The sequence below is a fragment of the Lycium ferocissimum genome, chromosome 1 (assembly GCF_029784015.1).
Source record: "Lycium ferocissimum isolate CSIRO_LF1 chromosome 1, AGI_CSIRO_Lferr_CH_V1, whole genome shotgun sequence".
Lineage (NCBI taxonomy): Eukaryota > Viridiplantae > Streptophyta > Magnoliopsida > Solanales > Solanaceae > Lycium > Lycium ferocissimum.
Window position 1 is genome coordinate 13,812,130 of NC_081342.1, and position 23,056 is coordinate 13,835,185.

At 34.4% G+C, this 23,056-nt stretch overlaps 1 protein-coding gene and 1 long non-coding RNA gene across 3 annotated transcripts; both read left to right on the forward strand.

Annotated features, from left to right (window-relative positions):
• The first annotated feature begins 15,658 nt into the window (after positions 1 to 15,658).
• Positions 15,659 to 16,172, forward strand: LOC132062267 (uncharacterized). The gene is made up of 2 exons (XM_059454870.1): positions 15,659 to 16,029; positions 16,124 to 16,172. Exons 1-2 carry the CDS (start codon positions 15,659 to 15,661, stop codon positions 16,170 to 16,172), a joined length of 420 nt encoding a protein of 139 aa, XP_059310853.1.
• Positions 16,173 to 18,803: 2,631 nt separating this feature from the next.
• Positions 18,804 to 20,192, forward strand: LOC132068858 (uncharacterized). Of its 2 annotated transcripts, none has more exons than XR_009417551.1 (3): positions 18,804 to 19,502; positions 19,877 to 20,050; positions 20,128 to 20,192. It is a non-coding gene; the product is annotated as an uncharacterized LOC132068858 (long non-coding RNA). The 2 variants fall into 2 exon arrangements; XR_009417554.1 differs by lacking the exon at positions 20,128 to 20,192 and having other exon boundaries at positions 18,804 to 19,296; positions 19,381 to 19,502; positions 19,877 to 20,121.
• The last annotated feature ends 2,864 nt before the right edge of the window (positions 20,193 to 23,056 follow it).

Sequence of the window (23,056 nt, forward strand, 5' to 3'; positions counted from 1 at the left end):
AGTATTACGTACTGTTTTACCTATTTGATCATTTTGTATCTTTTGTTCTTTATAAGTTAAGTTAGTCTTTATGTTATCTGTGTTATCGACGAGGCTATAAATGCAAAGAAATCTTTAAAAGCGCTTCGAAGGTATTGACTTACTTTTTCCTTAACTAATGGCAAATCTTACTAAACGTGAATTTGTAGCCTTAGATATATCGGCAATAGCTATATGTCTTGGATTCTTGATCGAGATTCACCTTAATGCGACGGATGTACGACCATCAAAGATAAAAAATGAGGCATCGGACAAGAGCCGTGCCAAGGCAATGATATTCCTCCGCCATCATCTTGATGAGAATTTGAAAATGGAATATCTCACGGTTAAAGATCTCTTTATTTGTGGAATGATCGAGAGATAGATATGATCACCTGAAGATGGTCATACTACCACAAGCAAATTATGATTGGATCCATTTAAGGCTACAAGATTTTAAATCTATTAAGGCATATAATTCTACAATGTTTAAAATTATTTCTCAGTTAAAATTATATGGTCAAAATGTTACTGAGCATGATATCTTTGGAGAAAACATTCTCCACTTTTCCTTTCGAGTATGCTCTGCAACAATGAGCGGTACCAAGAAATGAGGTTCAAGAAATATTGTGAACTCATTGCACATCTTTTAGTTCTTTGAACAACATAACGAATTATTAATGAAAAATCATAAAAGTCGACCTACGAATGCTTGCTCCAATTCACGAAGTGAATGAGGCAAACTTTCACAATTTTAGGCGTGGAAGAGGTCGTGGCTCCGGTCGTGGTCATGGCGTGGTCGAGGAAGGAATTTTAATCATGATTCTTGTATTGCACAAATAATACCCTTCATCACCGGCGGTGTAAAAAGAAAGAGGAAAACGTGGAAGGCATTGTAAAAGAAAAATTCGAAGAAAATAAATGCTTCGATGTGGAGGGAAGGGGCATTGGTCACGTACGTAAATGTACGCCAAAGCACCTAGTTGAGTTGTATCAAGCCTCCTCGAAAAGGCCGAAAGAATGCGAAGCAAATTTCATTTACGAAGATAATGTTGAACTCGTACATCAGATGTGGCGATTTCTTTGAACACCCTGAAGGAAAATAGATCATACGATCGGTGATGGATCTGTAATAGCTTAGATATTTCATACATGTCGTTTGTATTAGCTAATGTGGTTATGTTTCCATAGTTATGTAAATGAAGTGTGTGTAATGCTTTGTTTAATAGTAATATATGTAATAAAGCGTGTGTAATGCTTTGTCTAATCATAATATCTACTTCGATGTTTACTTTGTCTATTCTTTCGTTTTGAAGAATATATGGAAAATCCTCAATTATTATTTGGATCAATGACCAATCATGAAGATATTTGTGTGATTGATAGTGGAACAACGCATGCCATATTCAAAGATGAGAAATACTTTTCTCACTTGCTTAAGAAAAGGAAATGTTAGTACGATTTACGGAAATTCGAAATTAATTGAAGGCTCGGAAGAGCTACTATATTTCTACCTAAGGGGACGAAACTTGTTATAGAAGATGCATTATTCTCTTACCAGATCCCCGAAACTTGTTGAGTTTCAAAGATATCCGCCGTAATGGGTATCACGTCGAAACATTAAATGAAACAAATGATGAATATCTTATTATTACAAAGAATGTCACCGGCCAGAAATATGTTTTGGAGAAATTACCAACTTTGTCTTCCTTTTGTCTACTATGTAGAAATTAGTACAATTGAAGCACACGCTCAATCGTAAACCAGAAGTTTAACGATTCAGGAACTTTTGTGCTTTGGCATGACCGAACGGGTCATCCTGGATCAATAATGATGAGACGAATTATTGAAAATTCAAATGGGCATCCACTTAAGAACCTGAAGATTCTTGAAAGTAGTGAATTTTCATGTGCCGCTTGTCATCAGGGCAAATTGATAACCAGGCCATCACCAATGAAAGTTGACGTTGAATCCCCTGCTTTTCTAGAGCGTGTGCATGGGAATATATGTGGACCTATTCACTCATCTTGTGGGTCATTCATATATTTTATGGTTCTAATAGATGCGTCTTCAAGATGGTCTCATGTGTGCCTCATATCGTCTCGCAACCTGGCGTTTGCGAAATTATTGGCACAAATAATACGCTTAAGGGCACAGTTCCCAAATTATTCTATAAAGGCTATACATCTCGATAATCTTTGGAGAATTTACATCTGAGCTTTTGATGATTATTGTTTATCGGTTGGGATAAAGGTTGAACATCTGTAGCTCATGTTCATACCCAAAATGGCCTTGCGAGTCATTTATTAAGCGTTTGCAATTGATAGCAAGACCATTACTTATGAAAACACGATTGCCTACTACCGTTTGGGTCATTGCTATCTTACGTACGTCACTTATTCGTCTCGACCGACTCATTATAATAAATACTCCTGTCACAATTAGTATTTGGTCATGAACCAAATATTGCTCATCTCGAATCTTTGGTTGTCTTGTGTATGTGCCCGGTAGCACCACCACAACACGCTAAGATGGGCACTCTCCGAAAAGAAGGTTAGGAATATATGTTGGGTTTGAATCACCCTCTATTATTCGCTACCTTGAACCATTAACGAGATATTTATTCACTGCACGATTTGCAGATTGTCGTTTTGATGAAACAAATTTCCCATAATTAGGGGGAGAGAGAAAAGAAGAAACCAAAAGAGAAATTGCGTGGAAAGTTTCATCACTATCTCATTTTGATCCACGTGCTTTTATGTGAAGCGGGGAGATCCAGAAGATCATCCACTTGCGGAAAATAGCAAATCAAATGCCGGACGCATTTCGATTTGAAAAGAATAACTAAGTCGCGTATCCACTGCAGAGGAGAATGTGCCTATTCGAATTGATGTTCGAAGGACAATCTACTAGTGTCATAGCCTGCGAATCTCGTCCACGCACGAAGCGTGGTAGGCCATAGGCTCGAGGATAAAAATCCTAGAAAAAGAAATACAAACAATGATCAAAATGACACTATGAAAGGATCTCATGAAGAGATTCAAGATCTGATTAATCCTAATATTCATGAAGAAATCAGCACACCCGAGACTCCAGTAAGTAAAGAACTATCATTAAGTTCTACTGGTGATGAGGTCAATTTGAATCGTTCGAAAATTGTGGTGAATAGTGTTTTTGCATATAATGTTGCACTAAATATTATGAAAGGCAGTGAGGATCAGGATCCTCGATACGTCGAAGAATGTCGACGAAGATATGATCGGCCAAAATGGCGAAAGCGGTTCAATCGAAATTGAATTCACTTGCTAAACGTGAGGTTTTTGGACCTGTAGTCCAAACGCCTAGTGGTGTAAAACCAGTTGGCACAAATGGGTCTTTGTACGGAAAAGAAATGAGAGAAATGAAATTGTGCAATACAAAGCACGCTTTGTTGCACAAGGATTCTCTCAAAGACCCGGCGTCGACTATGAAGAAACGTATTCACCAGTTATGGATGCTATAATATTTTGATATCTCATCGGTTTAGCTGTATATGAAACCCTTGAAATACATCTGATGGATGTGGTTACAGCTTATCTTTATGGCTCACTTGATAATGAAATTTATATGAAAATTCCTGAAGGATATAAAATGCCTGAAGCATTTGGTTCAAAGTCTCGGGAAATGTATTGATCGGATTACAAAGATCATTATATGGTCTAAAACAATCAAGGCGTATGTGGTACAATCGCCTCAGTGAGTGCTTGATAAATAAAGGTTATATAAATGATGCCGTACATCCATGTGTTTTTATTAAGAAAACAAACTCAGAGTTTGTTATACTTGTTGTTTATGTTGATGACATAAATCTCATTGGAGCTCCAGAAGAGCTCCAAAAGGCGACTCCAAAAGGCGATTGAATATTTGAAGGAAGAATTTGAGATGAAAGATCTTGGAAAGACAAAACTCTGTCTTGGTCTGCAAATTGAACATTTCGCAGCAGGGATCTTTATCCATCAATCTGCCTATACTGAGAAAGTTTTAAAACGATTTTACGTGGACAATGCACATCCTTTAAGTACTCCTATGGTTGTTCGCTCACTTGACAATGCACATCCTTTAAGTACTCCTATGGTTGTTCGCTCACTTGAAGTGAGCAAAGATCCGTTCCGACCTCAGGAAGAAAACGAAGAGCTAATTGGTCCTGAAGTACCATATCTTAGTGCAATAGGTGCACTTATGTATCTTGCTAATGCTACAAGGCCTGACATAACATTTTCTGTTAATTTGCTAGCAAGATATAGCTCTTCTCCTACACGGAGACATTGGAACGGGATTAAGTATATATTGCGATATCTGAAAGGAACTAGCGATATGGGTCTGTTTTATGCTAACAATGGCAGTATAGATCTTGTTGGTTATGAAGATGCAGGTTATTTATCTGATCCACATAAAGCTTGATCTCAAACGGGTTATCTGTTTACATGCGGAAGTACTGCCATATCGTGGCGATCTACAAAAGCGATCTATTGTAGCTACTTCATCAAATCATGTTGAGATAATAGCTATACATGAAGCAAGTAGAGAATGTGTGTGGTTACGATCAGTGATACATTTCATCAGAGAAAGATGTGGCTTGAAATGTGATACCAAAGTACCCACGATATTATATGAATACAATGTTGCATGCATAGCTCAACTAAAAGGGGGCTTCATAAAAGGAGATAGAACGAAGCACATTTCACGAAAGTTATTCTTCACACATGATCTCCAGAAGAATGGTGATATTGATGTACAACAAATCCGTTCAAGTGACAATCCTGTGATTTGTTCACTTTAATCTTTGCCAACTTCAACTCTTGAGAAGATGATATTCAAGATTGGAATGCGAAGCTCTGACCCGAATCGTGGTCTTGATAAGGGGGAGTATAATACGCGCTGCACTCTTTTTCCCTATGCCAAGGTTTTGTCCCATTGGGTTTTCTTGCCCAGGTTTTTAATGAGGCAACCCTCAAAGCGTATTTCTAGATATGTGTACTCTTTTTCCTTCATTGGAACTTTTTCCCACAGGTTTTTTTCCTAATAAGGTTTTAACAAGGCACATCATCTATTAATGGACATGCAAGGGGGAGTATTGTAAATATCCCAAGTAGTGGATGTGCATTAATTATCTTATGCACCAAGATATTATCTTGGACATCCATACGTGTAAGTTTTATGGATTAGTCACCAAGTCTACTTGGTTACTTATCCATTGTATTTTGCTCCTATAGATAGGAGGCCCATATGTAATGTTGAGACAATAAAAAAAGCTATATTAATACAAAAGCAATAGTAACAGTATTACGAACTGTTTTACCTATTTGATCATTTTGTATCTTTTGTTCTTTATAAGTTAAGTTAGTCTTTATTTTATACCACAACCTAAATTATAAAATAAAGAAAACATAAGATATAAGTAAAAAAAAGACCATATATGCAAAAACCAAAGGACTCTTAAAATGAATTAAACACCATGACGGAATTACAATTTTAACATCATGAGAGTAATTAATTGTACGAATTAATTATCACTGCTAAAAAACACTGAAAATTGACCCAGAGGTTGGTTTTCCAAATTGGAGGTCTGTAAGATCCTGGTCAGTAAAAGACTTAGAAAAATCGACTTGTTAATAGTTCCCGAAAACCATACTTGCTCGAAATGAACTCACCTTCCACTTTCGACATTCCAATTAGTGTTGCACATGATCGATTTCTGCAACCTGTAGTGAAATCCATATGGAATTCCAGTAGGATAAACCAAAAGCACTTGTGTTCTCTAAACTTGAAGGATTATGCATGTTAATGTTAGCTTTTAAAGAATGTCACCCAAGGCTCTATTAGGGAGCTGTTTGGACATGGTTTGAAATCATGTTTGGACATGTAATTTGGATATCTTAAGTTGTATTTTTTCTTAGGGAAAAGTATTCAAAACACACTCAAACTATGGCCAAAATTGCCATAACACACCTCAACTTTGCGGGGGTCCTATGACCCCCCTGGACTTATTTTTTGTGTATTATTTTCGCTTTCAACCGGTGACCTGGACTAGCAAAGTGTAGCTACTCTCCTTCGGCGCGTAAGAGATGATAAAAACTATATGGACCGGTGTATATTTGCCACGCTGGCCGTCAAATAACGTTTTTAATTCCCCAATCCAATCTTAAATCCCCACAAACGGCTAGATCTTCTTCTTCTTCCACGCATTAAGTTCTTCCCCAAATTTTTGGTAAATTTCTTCTCTTCATGTTTCAATTCTTACCCAAGATTGGATTCTTACAATTCTTTCCCCAAATTTCCCGATTAAAATTCGGGTTAGCTATGGAAGAAACAAGATTGGATTTGAATAAGCTTTGTATGGACAATGAAGATCCAATGTTGAATGAGGAGGTGCGATGCGATCATGGTGTGTTGCTCCATTGAAGACTTCGGTCCGACAACGATCCGGAAGAAGATATTGGTCTTGCCTACTATGGTTCGAAGAAGTGTAAATTTTTTTTCGATGGAGGGATCTTTCCAAAGTTGATGAAAGATCGAAATACATTATTCCAAAGTTGGTGAACAAAATGAAGGAGATGCATGGAGAATTAGCCAAAGAGAAAGAAAATTAAGGAGATGGAAGAAGGATGTGGAAGTTCGAAATTCAAGGATGTTGAAAGAGATTGAAATGGAAGAACAATCATCTCAAGTGATATGAAAATGAAGGAGATGGAAGAACAATCAAGTGTGATTAATCGGGCGAAATTGAAAATGCAAAAGAGATAAAATCGAAAAAGAAGGGGATCAACAACTTTAGCTCTAATTTGATTTTCACATTTTGTATCTTGTTTTGTTTTGGTATTTGGATCGGTTGGTTAATGCGAGGAAATTCTTCAACTTGTCATGACCAATTGCCTTAGTGTTTCTTGTATTTTTGAAGTTGAATGGTTTAGTTTTGTGCTTGATGTTAGGTAGGCAGTGCTTGGAAAAATGTCTTTTGTGTTGTGGTTAATGTTAGGTAAGAACTACTTTTCCATTTTATTTTGTCTTGTGGTTAATGTATGTTAGGAATCCTTTCTAGTTTTCTTTTGTTTTGTGTTTAATGTAAGTTTGAAATTGATGAATGAAATCCTTTAATTTAGAAATCAAAGGTGTTACATGTGCTCCAACATAAACCTTGCTTAAATTGAAAACACGGAGACCGTCTAATCTATTTCTATGATCTCGTTTTTTTTCAACAAGGAAGTGTATCCGGTCTCTAGCAACGACACGTGTGCCTTGAAACACAATATATCCCCCGTCCCGAATCCGTTAGCATCTATAAATTCTTTCCATCCTTGATAGAGCGCGTATGAGCACCAACTTTGTATTTCATTTTGTATGAAGTTACGGGTTCGAACCCCGCTCGTGTGCATAAAATAAAAAAATAATTTCGCAAGCGGGGGATCGGGGAGTGTATGCGGATCCAAATACAATCTTTAAGAAAAAGTTAAAGTTATGGCGGATCCGGCATAACTAAATGTCCCCTCAAGACAAAGTCGCCTCCTCCAAGAACTAAAAGTCTGGGAGGGGCATACAAAATTTAAACTTTGCCTTATAAGGCAAACTTTTTTTTTTTTTGGTTGAAAGTCTATTTTATTCCATCCAAAAAACTTTTACAAAGATAATACTTTTCCATGTAACTTTGGTTTATATGCTTGAAAAAATACATATATATGCTTTAAGGCAAAGTTTGCCCATAAGGTATAAGTATGCCCCCGTACGGCAAGATAAGTTTGGTAAATCTTAACAAGTTTATGCCGATGGGGCATACTTTTAAAGGCAAACTTTTATGCCGGATCAGATAAACTTGTGAAGGAATTATCAAAGTTATGCCGGATCGGCATAAACTTGTGTAAGTGAAAGCCTATATTTATAATGTCTTTTGCAATAAATTCCCCACTACTTAACCCCCAACCACCTTAGCTGTTTTTGACCACCTTTAAATCCGGTCAAAAGCTTGACCACATTTGGTTTGCAACATTAATTTTGTTCAAAATGCTTGACCGTATTTGGTGAGCAACATTAATGCGGTTCAAATGCATGACCAACGATTTCACTTGGTCCATAAAGCTGAGTTTGAAAAAGAACAAATTGCAGACCAACATAGGTTGCACATTTCTGGACATTAAACATGTGCACCAACAATTTCAAATAGAAACAGACATTCTGGACCGGACATTAAACATGTGCACTGATGTTACTGCTGAAAGAGACAGGACTTAATAATAGAAACAGACCCTGCTATATATAAACACTTGCACCAATATAAGTTTGTACAAAAGTAGTGCATCACATTCATGATGATGCAACATTCTGGCGTGCAGTAGCATAATGTCACAAAACAAGCATCTAAGCCACAGCTACTTTAGTTTGTTTATGAATCGCAAAAACTAACAACTACATTAACTTGTTCTACCAACTACCAACATATTAACACTACTTCTACGGATCCTTTGTCTGCGAGTTCGGGGTTGTCACTTTTTTCCTTTTATTTACCCTCATCTCTTCAAGCCGATGTCATTGTCGCTTTGCCCTTCCACCTCGCTCCTCCTTGCTTTGTGACCAAGGTCCCCGAGAATATCACCGACCTTATATGCTTTCTTGGAGCAAGATCAATTATCCTACTACTGGCAAGCCATGTCAGTAGACAAAGCAAAACAATTGTTCGAGCCACTACCATCGGTTGACCGTCATAGCTTTGTTACCGCCTGCCGGTTCTTTATTAAAAGCAAAACCCATCCCCTTCTTGATACCCCCATCCCTTTCTTTATTAAAAGCGGCCTAAAGATTCCTATCGGGGCTAGTGTATTCCAACAAAGCAACGGGACCATCTACATTATCTAAATTATCAACCATGTGACAGTATAGATTTCGATAGTATCCCCATTTTCAAAACTTTGTGAAATTTCGAAAATGTCCCTATCGCTTTTGATTTCTACAACACTATCACTATTAGGTATCCTAACACAAAATGAACAACTTGTAGTATACCCTAGTTCTTTAATATAATCCCTTAGTTCAAAAAAGGACAACCTATCCACATCAATATCCAAAAACTCGTTATTTGTCCACCCTCATACTTTGGTTGGCCACTACTAACATCCAAAACCCCACCATGATACCATCTCAACGTTACTAATACAAACCCACTCATACCGAAATTACAATTCAAAAGTAATAGTACAAACAATCGATTACCACACATATACAATAACAATAGATGGTCAACAACAATCACAACCCCCACACACATCAAATAACAACAATTAAATTCGACTTCCGACAATACAAGGCCAAACGATGTATAAAATCACATTTTGGGGTGAAAATAAATTGGACGCAATTACTGACAAAAAGAATACATTTACACGACATAAGATTACACATCTCTTAACCCCAAATAACCCCAATTTAAACTAGGAAAAACCCATAATTTTTTAACAAACCCTAGAAATTCATACGACAATTCCATAAATCCTATATAATATGGAAAAAAATAAACTTTATGCGTACAAATACTGACAAAGAACAAGACTAACCTGGTATTTTTCGGTTCACTAAAAGCTTGAAGATCAATCGACGATTTCGGGTCAAAATCCACCGCGATGTTACCACCTAAAGTTAGTTTAACTATGATTCACACCGATTTGCGCTTAAAATGGTATTTGAGTGATTAATATGGCGAAATCGAGTGGAAGGTGAGAGAGAATTTTGGATTTCAAATTTTGGAAACCAAAATAATGAAAATGACCGTCGATTTTAATTTTATGACGCGTGCATACACTCAAACTCGTTTGAGTGACTTTGTCCGATTGAAAAGCGAAAATAATACACAAAAAATAAGTCCAGGGGGGTCATAGGACCCCCGCAAAGTTGAGGTGTGTTATGGCAATTTTGGCCATAGTTTGAGTGTGTTTTGAATACTTTTCCCTTTTTCTTATAGACATAAAAACTCCACAAGTTGTGAAAACTATCAAAACATTCCCAATTCTTGTACAATCTTACCAAATGAGCAAGTCATAGTTCATAATAAAATTAATACGCTACTAGAAGGCCTTTCTAAAAAATACAACATCAATTGATCAAACTTTAGTTCAATAAAAATAAAAATTTAACATGAATAGTAATGTAACTACTCTTTAATATAATCCTCCCACATGGTAGATATAAATAAAGCTTGGTAGAAGTTAATGAGGTTCGTAGGAGTAATTGTTAAAAATATTTACCAACATATGAGTCTTTTTATTTTTTATTTTTATAAAATATAAACTTATGGGTCAAGTTTTATATTAATTTTTTTTAAACCATGGTTTGAAACCATAAGATGAAATGCATGTCCAAACGCCGATTTCATCTCATGGTTTTAAACCGCATGTCCAAACGCTTACTAGGTTGGACGAGAAGTGTCATCTTTTGTGATTTTAAAATATTATCCGTTCAATGTATGTCATGTTAAAGGACTACTCCCAGTAAAAAGCTTCACAATAACGAAAAAATTTAAGAGGTTAAAATTACCATTATATTATATCCAAATTGTCAGTTTTTCTCCATTTAAATCGACTCTCATACTTCCATATCGTAAAATATGTTAAGGAGAATACATATTTTGGCTCCTAAACTTGTTTGAAATCCCACAACAACACCCCCCTCTCCTCCCTCTACAAGCCTAAATTTTGCGTGATTTCTTACCTCTATCCTTCGTAAGAGTGATATCTCTTTGCCACGAGACAACTAAATTTATATGGAGTGATATTATACACATGCTTGTTTAATATATTTTATCATTTTTCTGATGGAAAACAAATACAAAAATAATGAAAGAGTGTGATAGAAAACACAAGAGTAATGAAATTGAGCACTTTGCTCAAATTTAGTTTCTCTATGAGGATGTCAATGACAAACGTGGTGATTGAGTTGGGTTTGACAATGTATAATAATGTCCAATCGAAAAATGACTTGAACATATATGGTTGCACTATTTTTTTATGTCAATCACTCAAGAGAGTAATGAATTCACTTCATACAAGATTCTAGGAAGGGAGAAGGGTTTTTTTTTTTTTTTTTTGTTGGGTGGTAGGGGGTTAAAAGGCTCTGATACCAATGTAATAATTCAATCGTAAAATATCAGTTAGGAGACTTATGGACTTTTGTACTATATAGAAGTGTGAGTTTAGGCAGGATCGTCGTCAACTCCTGTAAGGGCAGTTTTGTAATTTTGGAGAAATAGAGAAAAGTCAAAAAGGGGAGGAAGAGAGTGGGGAAAAAAAAGGAGACAGAAAGGTGGGCGGGTGGAGAAAAAGTAAGGGGAGAAAAGTCAAGAAACAGGGAAAACGTTTGGCCCGCGGAGAAAAAAGGAGGAAAAAGAAATCATATGAGGGGTAGATGAGATTTTAATTGTACACTGAGCGATAATTCGGTAATTTGCACAAGGTGTTTCTGAATTAATTGTGTTGCGATAAACTCTTCCGGCTTTTCTGTATTAACGAACTGTATTAAAATATAACTAATATACATATAAAAATGCGAGTATTGATATACAATTTTAAAAAATGTAAATAAAAATGTGATTGATACTTGAAAATGTAATGTGGTGTAAAGAAATAAAAAATTATATACTGAGATATAATTGTACTATTGTGTTGTATCTGTACAGATGACTCTGAAAAAGTAATGATCTATTGAAATTAATTCAAATGACAATAAATTGACAAAACTTCTAATCTTTGCATAAATAAATAAGGATAAGTATCAATAAATCGTATTAAAATTTGAAAAATGTGTAAACAGTTGCATTTTGTCTTTGAAACGTTAATTTCAAGCAGGATGAGCCAAAGTTGGGTGTCAACAGTCGGGTCCCAAAGCGATAATCAAAAATAAAATCCAGCTCAGAACAGTTGTACATTGTGCAACAAAAACAATGACTTATCCATGTAATTCCCAAAGTATCCCTCATTAAGTCAATAATGGTGACTTCATTGTACAGCAAAAAAGGTGGACCCCATATTATTGTTTTTCTTCAAAAGGTTAAGTAGCCAAACCATAGAATTTCCTTTTTTTTTTTTTTTTTTTTTATATTAGCCTGTGATCTAATCTAGATATTTAACTGTTGTAAAATTTGTTATTTCGCCGTGTCATTTATTTGTTATATTTACTAAAATAAATATACTTAAAATATTTGTATTTTAAAATAAGATAGAATTTAATTACTTTTTCATTTTTATTCTTACTCTAATAAATGTGAAAAGAGATTAATGTCCTAAAAGAAAATAGTTTCCTTTTAAACAAGTCTTCTCTATTAAAAATTATTAATAAATCACATAAAAATATCATCTCGAAGAAATTCGTAGCAAACATTAATATAATAAAGTTTTGAATACGGAGCCCAAACTACAGCATTATATTAATTGTGTTTTGAACATACAACTTATTAGTAATATAAGTAAAAAGATTCAAGCGGATTTTTATTTAAAAAACTGACAAAATAATGAATAAATAATTGCAATTTGAGAAATTATATAACCAATTAACATTAATAAGAAAAATTTTTGAAATAAAAGAAAAATATATGGGTCAAAAAATTAATTTGATATGTAACTATATAACATAAACTTTAGTAGAATTTAAATTAAATTTTAAAGAAAATACATTTATGATGTGAGACTACACAATAATATTTTCACTAAATTGATATAAATGATTAAAGTACTTATTAACAATATATCATTGTAATTATGAAAGAAGAACGAAGCAAATATTGTATCATGCTAACAACTTTTTCTTGTCATCGAGATAAATTACGCATTTGAATTATCGCACCGAACTTTCTAATTTTTATTTGTGAGTCTTAAATAAGAAATGATTGATCTTGAGAGAATAATGTATAATGACTCACGATTGTTGTATAAAATACAATTCAATCTAAGAAGCAAATATATATCTTTGCAAACCTAATAAATTTATAGCAATAAGCGATAGTAAAAAGCAGAGAGAATGTTAGATTCTTAGTGCTTTACAACTTAAGAAATGAATGTTCACATAATTAAAAGATAATAAGTTATGTTACTTTATTAAATTATACTAAAGTTTTGGTTAGGACCATCTAAAATTTGTATTCAGCCATATTGGGCCCGTGCTCAGCACGGGTGTATCATCAACATGCTTGCTTGGCAATTTTGAGGAGCATCACAATCATTTCACAAAAAATCATGCATTGCACACCTGTGCTTGTAAGCCTCAAAGCTTGGACATAAATTCCTTATGACCAAAAACCCAAGCCTCTTTTTCTATAAATGCTAAGTGTGTCTCAATTGATGTGACATCTCACGTGGCCCCACGTTACCCCACCACAAGTACTCCTCTTAAATGTTTTGTGTCATTGTTGATTATACTCATTTATGTTTCATTTTTTAATGAGGTGATATTTCCAATTTTGTCTTATTGAAACGAAATGTACACATAAAAGTTAGAATTAACTGTTATTAGCACATGTAATTACCATACAAAAGAGTTATTGTAATAGAATAATAAAAAGATACTAATAAATATTTAAAAGGTATTCACCTATCCACATCATTTAAAAAATATAAAATGAGATTTATAATATTAAAATAAGGCATATTACGCACAATAAATAAATGAAATTTGATAGTGAAAAACTTCTTTACATAACAATGCATATATTATTTGTTCCATTCTTCCATGAATAATTTTCACCTATTAATAAAATGTCTTAAAAATTTTCTTTGTCATTTTTATTATTTTATTATGAAAATTAACACATGATACATCTATATAAATAAAAATAATTATCTTATCTCCTTAAAATACATTATTTTATTTACTTTTACCTATACACTATATTTGGTAAATAAGATTATACATTTTTATTGAAATAAGCTTTATTATACATATAATTTATGTAACATTATTCTCAAATATTTATTATTATAACCAATTAATGTCACTTTAAATGGTTGTATAATTTTAATTAACTCATTTAATTACTACAATGTATATTACTTTTACCTATACACTATATTTGGCAAATAAGATTATACATTTTTATTGAAAAAAGCTTTATTATACATATAATTTATGTAGAATAATACTCAAATATTTATTATTATAACCAATTAATTTCACTTTAAATGGTTGGATAATTTTAATTAACTCATTTAATTACTACAATGTATATTACATTGACTGTTGTTAGCGTCTTTTGGTTCTATTTTGAGGTAGCACATTGTCTCATCGTGAATGCAAATCTCTTTGGAATCTCTCTTTGCTTACTGTACTAAATTAAAATGATATGCATATATATATATATATATATATGCATAGACAGTGCAATCATCAATGTAATAGACAAATATATATATGCATAAAAACAGTGCAAACTTATGTATGTTTATTAGCAATATAAAATATATATGCTATCACTACCCAATGCATAAATCTTTACAATTATACTGTATTCTGTCTACATAGATCTGTTATAATCAAAGTGTTGGGCGTGCGCGACGCGAGCGTACGTCATCTAGTCTCTATAGCGAAAGCGGATCTGCAACAACCACGACTCGTGTCATTGGCCGTCGGGAATCTTCACGTAGCGGATGAACTCCCTTTGTCCACACCTTAAATTTCTCCTTATATAGAAGTGGGAGTTTATGGAACCAACAAGGGTATAAAAGTAAATACAAATGTTTGTCAAGGACAATTTTGTATTTATATCTTTCATTCCTTTATTACACTCAGATGCTTTCACTTTCTTCCATCGAACTCTTCCTGAAGTGCTCAAAAATCTCTTTCTTTGTTTCTTCATATCATAATATAACTCTAATATAGTCCTAACCCAAAAATATAATACTACTTAATTCCCAAAATCCAGGAAACTCCATTGAAAATCTTCCTCACGTGTTCAAGATACTCCTCTTACATCCAAATGGATGTGCTGTAGGCATGTATCGGTTGAGGTTTAAGAAAACTTAGTTATAGAAGTTAGCATACCAGCTCCACAATCACCAAAGAAGAAGATTAAAAGCTCAGAACTGGAAGATTGATAGGTTTTCTAACTTTTATTTTCCTGCTCATTGTATAAGTATATGATATGTTTTCCAGTGGTTAGGTAGTTTATTGTAGAATTATTTTCAGCAATTTGGGATTCATAGCAATCTTAGGTTTCTTCCAATTTTACAATTTTATGAAGAAAAAGAAGGGGCAACACCAGTTTAAGAAATTGGTTTTTTTTTTTTTTTTTTTCCTTTGTTCAAGATTTTTCTAAATATGTGGATATTAAAACTTTCTTTGCTTTTATTAAATGGCACTCCTTTTAAATTCAATCTGTTAGTTTGATGTCATTAGCTTATACTCCAACTTCTTCTTTTTTTTGACTAATTTAAGTGATTGTAATAAAAAAAAAAAAAATCTCTGTTTTCTTCATTGGGTATATTATTCCACTACTTTTGATGGGTATATGATAGGTTTCCTAGTGGTTTGGTAGTTTATTGTAGTATTTTGTACTTGTGTGTTCGTAATTTGACTGGGTTTCCCTTGGAGGTGTTTGTTGTTTCAGAACTCAGCGAGGCCTAAAGCAGTATTTATCATGTGGCTTCAAGTTCAGAATAGACTACTTACTGCTGACAGACTCTTGAAATGGAACATACAAGTTGATCCTGTCTGTCAATTGTGTCACACAGGGAATGATACTAGGGATCATCTTTTCTTTGAATGCTGTTTTGCTCAATTGTTGTGGAAGAGATTGATGAAATGGATGCAATTTCAATGGCCAGGAGTTCACAACTGGATGCTGCACTACCAGACTATTCTGCAGCTTAGCAAAGGCAGATCCAAACAAGCTCAATTGATTAAGATGGTCTATGCAGAATATATTCATGCCATTTGGATAGAAAGGAACACTAGAGTCTTTGAAGGAGGGGAGACACAAGGGGAACAAAATGCTAAAGCAAAATGCCTGTATCTGCACTGTTCGAGCTAGTCCGACAATGAAAGCTAGGTTGATGATGTGCAAATTCTGATGTGAAGGCTAATAGAGTATTTTGTGTTCTAGACTAGCTGCTACTGGTTGGATATGTAAGGATGCTACTGTTGGTAATTAGCAGGTAGCCTTTTAGTTTTTTGTAGTTCTAAGGGGTGCTCCCACTGGATTTAGCAAGCTGTGTTGTAGCTTGGCTGCTTTGTAAATATTCACTTGGTTTTATTAATACAAGTTATTAGTTACCAAAAAAAAAAAAAAATTGGCTGGGTTTACTCATGGATGTTTGAAAATTAGTTTATCCCTTTCTTATTTTGATTGCCTTTCCCCCCAGGTTCTATTTACTTATTATACACACCTAATTGTAGGTTTGTTATTGTCGAAAGAATAGGAAATGCCTACCTGTAAGTCTTACTTAGGCGCGAGCAAACAACGAATTTAGAGGAAACCAGCAAGAAAACCCAAGGTGCATGTTAGAGCGTATGATTTGGGATATCTACTGAATAGAAATCTATTTTTTTTTTATTTTTTGGGTAATCAGAGTTTAATTTTTCCTTTTTTTATTTATGATAATTGCAACAGATTATAAACTAAATCTTCATGATAGTGTTTGGGGTTGTGTTTCAAATTTCTACACTTCCTTATCCTCTGGCGGAATAGGTTCTCTTCCTAGTTCCCACTATCGGAGATTTCATCTTCCCGTAATTTGAATCATGAAAAGAACTTAATAGAACTTCCAGTGAGTCATTAGCTCCTTCAAGTACATACAGTTCAGGAACTCACATGATGTCATTTTGCTTTTACTAATGTTCTTAAGGTGTAAAAGGTTCAAATGCTAAGGGAAACTTTAATATGCAAGAGACAAATCTATTTCAATTGAAAACAAAGATACTGTGTATTCATGGTCAGTTTGAGCTTCTCTCTTTTCCTTTAATTATAAGTTAATTAAGTCGACCTATCATGATGGTGGGAATCAACTACTCCCAAACGGTATTTTGAAAGTTAACATTCATTTTTAGGTGCTTAATAAATCAATCATTGCCATTCACTTGATTGCTTCCTTTTCTTTGGATGAACCTGGATATAAGAGGAATGTGGGAATTCTTTAACCAACATATGCTTTGTTTCAGGTGATGGCAGAAAGATAGTATTCTGGTACGACAATTGTAGAGGTCACCTACTTTTGTTTGTATCGCCCTGACATCTATTTGTCATTGTTACTTATAAGATTACTTTTTACCGATAAAAAAACCTTCTCTTTATACATTATTTGATGTGTTTCTTATCCTGTGTCACTTGGTCCTCTCTTTTTGATCAGTGGTCCAATTTAACTTCTTCAAACCTATATGTTGCCACAATAATTTTATGTTGAAATATCTTACGTAGAACTATCTAATGCTACTTGATGCTACGATGTATCTGCCAGTAGATTCTTGGAGTCATTTATGTATAATTAAGCAACTTATGATGTTCCATAATAAAATAAAGATACTTTTTTTGTTAAAGAAATGCAAATAGTGAAGTTGATACACTTAACAGGAACTTGCCCTGACTATTTCTTGTGTGTGCCCTCTTCAATAATTTGCAGGGTACTGAAAAGCCAAAATGTACAAAGAGTTGATGGAACTTGAATAGCCCAGAAGTTCTGATAGCACTAGAATTTGAATGATATAGGCTGTACAAGTAGAGTGTCCTTACACTTCTCGAGCATCCTTCTTTCCTTTTCTTCTTTTTGATTTTTTTTTTTTTTTTTTTTGTGCAAGTTGTTTGAGTTGTGTTAACATTTGATGACTTTCTTTTTTTGGGCCAATCGATGGTTTGGGATTGTGTATTCCTTTCACTAAAACAGACACGCATCTTGAATAAATTGATTTCTTGTAATTTGTGGCTTATATACTTGACAGTACTATTGTAAATAAAGTTATACAATTGGCAAACATATGGCACCAAGATTAAACATCGATCAAATAACAACCGACATGCCAGATTGGACTTCCAAAGTCCAAATTGTGGACTTGAGCCGTGAGCGAGAAAGTCCTGAGAAGAAAATCAGATTCCAAAATTTAGTTTTGGAAGATGAAGAGTAATGTTATCTATAGCATTATCATTTAATTTTCTTTATATGGTAGTATAATTTGCGTGCATTTGAGACACATACTGAACTCTACAGAAGCAACAAATTTGGGCCGTTGTGTATGGTGATGATATTGGGCATTATGTAGAGAAGCTTCAAATCTCGGAGACATATCTGATTTTTGCCGCAAGAGTTAAGAGTTTCGCCCACTTTATACGGCAAATCAATACACAAGTTTTATTGGGTACTCGATAAAGAAGCTATAATTGAACATGTCAAGCCAACTGAAGAGCATGAGAAACCACTGCCACCAACAACTAAGCTGAATATCACAACTTTTGACCGCATTGCTCATATGACTCCCCACTCTTCTGTAGAAATTGGTATACCGCTCCTGCTAATTACTTGCATGCTCAATTATATATGCTTGTACATGTACGCACTCATTATATTACCTTATATCTTACTAGCAGATATAATAGGAGTTGTTCTACGCTGTGGCCCTCCAAAATATGCAGGTCTCAATCAAAACAGGTGCCGAGAGATCATTGTTATTGAGAATCAGTAAGTACAACATTTATTTCAAATTATATGCCCTTATTTTCCTTTGGAAGTATATTGATATCCTAACGATAGATGCTAAAAAAATTAGTATTATATTCTCCGCACTCTCAGGAAAAAATAGTTTCTTCTCACTTTATGGGAGGACTTCGGAGAAATTGAAGAAACTGAGCTGCAAGCTAAAATGGGAAAGAATGAAGAATTCCTTGTAATCCTTGGAAGGAATATAGGAATATCTTCGTATCAGGGTATGCACATATTAAAATATTTGACTTACATATTTTTATTTAATACAACACTACACATACATTGTGCCATACACGTTTATCGCTGCAAACTAGATTCAACTCAACAATACACATAAATCCTGCTTACCCACAGGCGTTGGAGCTTATCAACTGGTACTGACTTTTCATCTTTACTTTTTAACTTGCCCCTGAACAGCATATTGAATACTTTATTTGGTGTGACAATAGGGCAAAAACAAACAAACACATGCTTTCAAGTTATGCATCAGCCAGCTTCTCTGCGTCATCAACGTCTCTCGTAGTAACTCCCACTCAGTAGCAAGTTATCCCCATTGCAGAAATTTCAACACAAGACTTCAGTAAGTGTTTCACTTATCTAGATGTGAATAGGTTTATTCATGAAACAGAATAACATACATTTGCTTTTCATCTTCCTTGACAGATTGGAGTTTTCTATGTTGAGGCCGAAATGTTTATTTCAAATGACTTGCAGAAATTTTGTGTGCTTGAATGTTTAGGATGTAAACAAAAAAGCGCACGAAAGAAAGAAGAGAATTTGAATGCACAAAGTGTAATCGACAGACAACATTAGTGCCTCGGCATTGCGTTTTCACCATACATATAAATTTCATCTCGACAAAATAGAGCATATGTGTACAACTATTAAACTCAATATGGTTGCAGATGTCACTGCAAGTGGACTGCACGCGTGTGCCCAGCTGGCACGAGGGGTTCAAATGGCACATTTTATCTTATGTTCGAGGGTCCAGATGGTCAACGTTTCAGTTAAGGGGTCTAAATGAAAAATCAGGACAAGTTCAGGGGTCCATCTATGACTTTGGCCTACATATAAATTTCATCTCGACAAAATATAGCATATGTGTACAACTATTAAACGCAATATGGTTGTAGGTGTACCTTCCAAATTGATTTTACTGATGGCAGTGGGTCGATTACAGCAGTAATTTCTAGAGTTATAGCTGAGAAGATGCTCTCCATGACAGCAGAACATATATTTGAAACAACTTTGGTCAATGTTGCCCCTTATTTATATGTAGTAGTATACTTCATATATGTTTTTGATTTGCTATTTCTGCAAAAATCAGCCACAACTAAATCGTTTCAGCATGCAAAACACTATCTATATAAGCATTCACATCAGTTTCATGCTTATTAGATATTTTATTAAATCTAAGAAATGACTCTTCTCACTTACAGAATCAACTCCTGCCCATTGACCATGTTCATAAGATGTTGTCGGAGACATTCCTAATTCGATTAAGAAAGTCATCTGAGAAGCTCGAACGACACACGTACAATCGTATCAATTACGCCCTACGTAGAAAGGGGAAACTATCTTTCCACCTAGCATTAATCGAGGAACACCAAAAAAGATGAAGCCTCTAAGCGCAAGTGCGGTGGACATGGAGGAAGCGGTTATTGCATCGACTCTTCAAGCACAAGGTGAAAGGTCAACCACCCACACCAGAAAAAAAGCGTAAAAAGGTCGGCCTACTCAAATACTTACGAGTTCAATTGATCGACTTTTGAAGATTTTCCTTTTGACTATCTTTATGCCGTTTAATTGCAGGAAGTGTCGTCCTTATTTTTGTGACTTTTGCTTACAACAAAAGAGATGTTTTTGGAATCAAGTTTGTTCAACTTTGCTCGGTAGGGAGGACTGATCATTGGGAACTAAAGAGGATGAAGTAACGAAGATGATATGCAGGTTATTCTGCGTTTTTTGTCAGCCGAAGATGATATGCACGTTATTCCGCGTTTTTTGGCAGCCTCAAACATTGCACATTCACACGTAAGTAGATATGCAGCCTTCTGCTAAATTTTGTTGTGGTCTTTTCTTGAGATAGGACACAAAAATGTCCAACTTATCTTCCTGTTGTGAGATGGTTTCTTACTTTCCCCATTTCCAGTGCAATTTTTTAATTTGGGTGGAGGTACCTTAAAATTTGATTAAAATCTTCAGCATCTTAAACAAGATCATTTTACAAGACTAAATGTGGGATCGGTTGACATACATGACCATAACCGTTTGATGGTTAAGTAGGCTTAGAATTTAGCACAACTAACATAAATTAGCTGTTAACCTGAGAAAGAGCCAATCATGGTCACCGGTAGCACGAAAAATCAAACTGTAAAAGACATGCATAAAGAAAATTAGAGTTGAATACCAAAGGAGAAGAAAGAGAGAGAAAAGTAGATGTCTCGGGCAGATTCTAGATTTGTCTATGGATTCGTAAAACAAAACATGTATACATAGGATTGTGTAATTACAAATTTGTCCCAAAATAAACTTTGCACATATTCTTCCTGTCATTATCAACTTCTCACAGATTAGATTATGTTTGAAAGCATTCTACTTTGGCACTCACAAATTCTTTAAATCTTTCATATGTTTGTCGGTTACATTTTTAATTGTTTGAAGAGCTGTTGGACTGATGTTAGCAACTATTTTTGTCGCAATTTTTTTCTTTATCTGTATTTCTCATCATTTCTTTAATTAAGTCTATTTAATGGTTTGCTACCTATGAATTTTAGAATGTCCATTAACCACCTGTTCATCCATTGTCAAGCAATATCAGAGAAGTTTTTGTTAATTGGAATTCTTGGCAAGTTGAGAAATCAATTAAGAAGGCATGTGATAAATTAATTGCATTCTCTATATTAGAAAAGATCGACAAATATTAGGAAAGCACCTGAAGCATGATATGAATAATTCTGATATTGGAGATAATATATGAGCTTTAATTTTTTTTTTTGTACAAAATGGAAATTTTGAAATTGTTGACACTTAAAAGCTATTTTCAGTTTAACAAATGTGGTATATTTTAATTATATTTTACTCTAAATTTACATGATATGTGAATCTTTGTTAGTATTAGTGATTTACATGTTTGGCGATCCCCTTCATATATTTTGAGCAGAGGATGCCACATTTAATATTGCATTTGTATGTTCATGTAGGAGGCTCTGATCTCCTTTTTCTTCTTTCTTTTGGTGACCAAATGCCATGTTTGTGTAGCCATCAGTTGGATTTAGTAAAGTTTCATTGTTGTATTACATGATTAGTTACTGAAGGTGTCCTGCTACAATTATAGCACATGTAATCTTGAGAATAAATTTTGAAAGGACATACCAGAATTGGTAGGGCAGATATATCTAGATGAGCAACTAATTATTCGTTGGGACAGCAGGAACTGAGCCAATCTTAGTTGAATTAAATTGAGCGCTAAAAACAGATATTTCACAATTCACATATTTGAATATAAAACTGGGGGTGAGTGGACTTGTAAAATAAGCCAAGAGAGAACGGAAACTCAATTTCAAGGCAGTGACCATCTCTTGGGGATGAATCCCTTTACAATAACATGAGAAAAAACAGACTGGAAATGAAGTTATTTCTCTTCTTTGTTTGGGAAACTAATAGGTATTAGCCTGATTATGAAATCTTCATACCTATCTCTCTGCACCCTAAACGTTCTTCATATCCTTATTCTGGAAATAAGATTTCCTCATAAGATCGTAGGCTTCTTTCAGTTTTAGTAAATCCGGCTCCTGTACTAAAGTTACATTGTCAGTCAGTAATTTTAGTTTAATATTTCTACATGATGTAGCTATGCATGGCCCCAGGACAAAGACATGATTTGCTAAAAAGGTTGTGGAAAGTCAGGATTCATGTCGACAATATCAGATATTGATACTTCAAAGTCTTATCAAAACCTTTTGATAACTACAAATGCCTCATATTAAGTGACTCAGTATCGTGCATATATGAAGCTTCCATCAATGATCAGCAAGGGCTGCTGCCTACTGCAAATCCAATTTCTGGCACAACAGGGATTAGAGAAGCAGCCAGGAAAAAATAGTTGCACTACAACCAAACAACAATAAGCTAATTTCTTTAACTCTTCGAGAGTTCCCAACTGATTTGGAACTGAGATATAGTTGTTGATTGACTAAATTTGTGTATCATGTTTTGATGTCTAGATAAGGATATGTTGTTGTTTGTATTTTTCTCCTATCAAGTTGAACTTGGTAATAGCGGCAGTTTTTTATGAGATCTAGTAGTTAAAAGTTAAAAAATAACTGAAAAAAGTATCACAAGAT

Bases quoted from the DNA above. Each gene is read 5' to 3' on its own strand.
- LOC132062267 (XM_059454870.1), top strand. From the start codon at position 15,659: ATGTGGCTTCAAGTTCAGAATAGACTACTTACTGCTGACAGACTCTTG. The intron at 16,030-16,123 runs GTATCTGCACTG...TTTGTGTTCTAG, and splicing joins AATGCTAAAGCAAAATGCCT to ACTAGCTGCTACTGGTTGGA.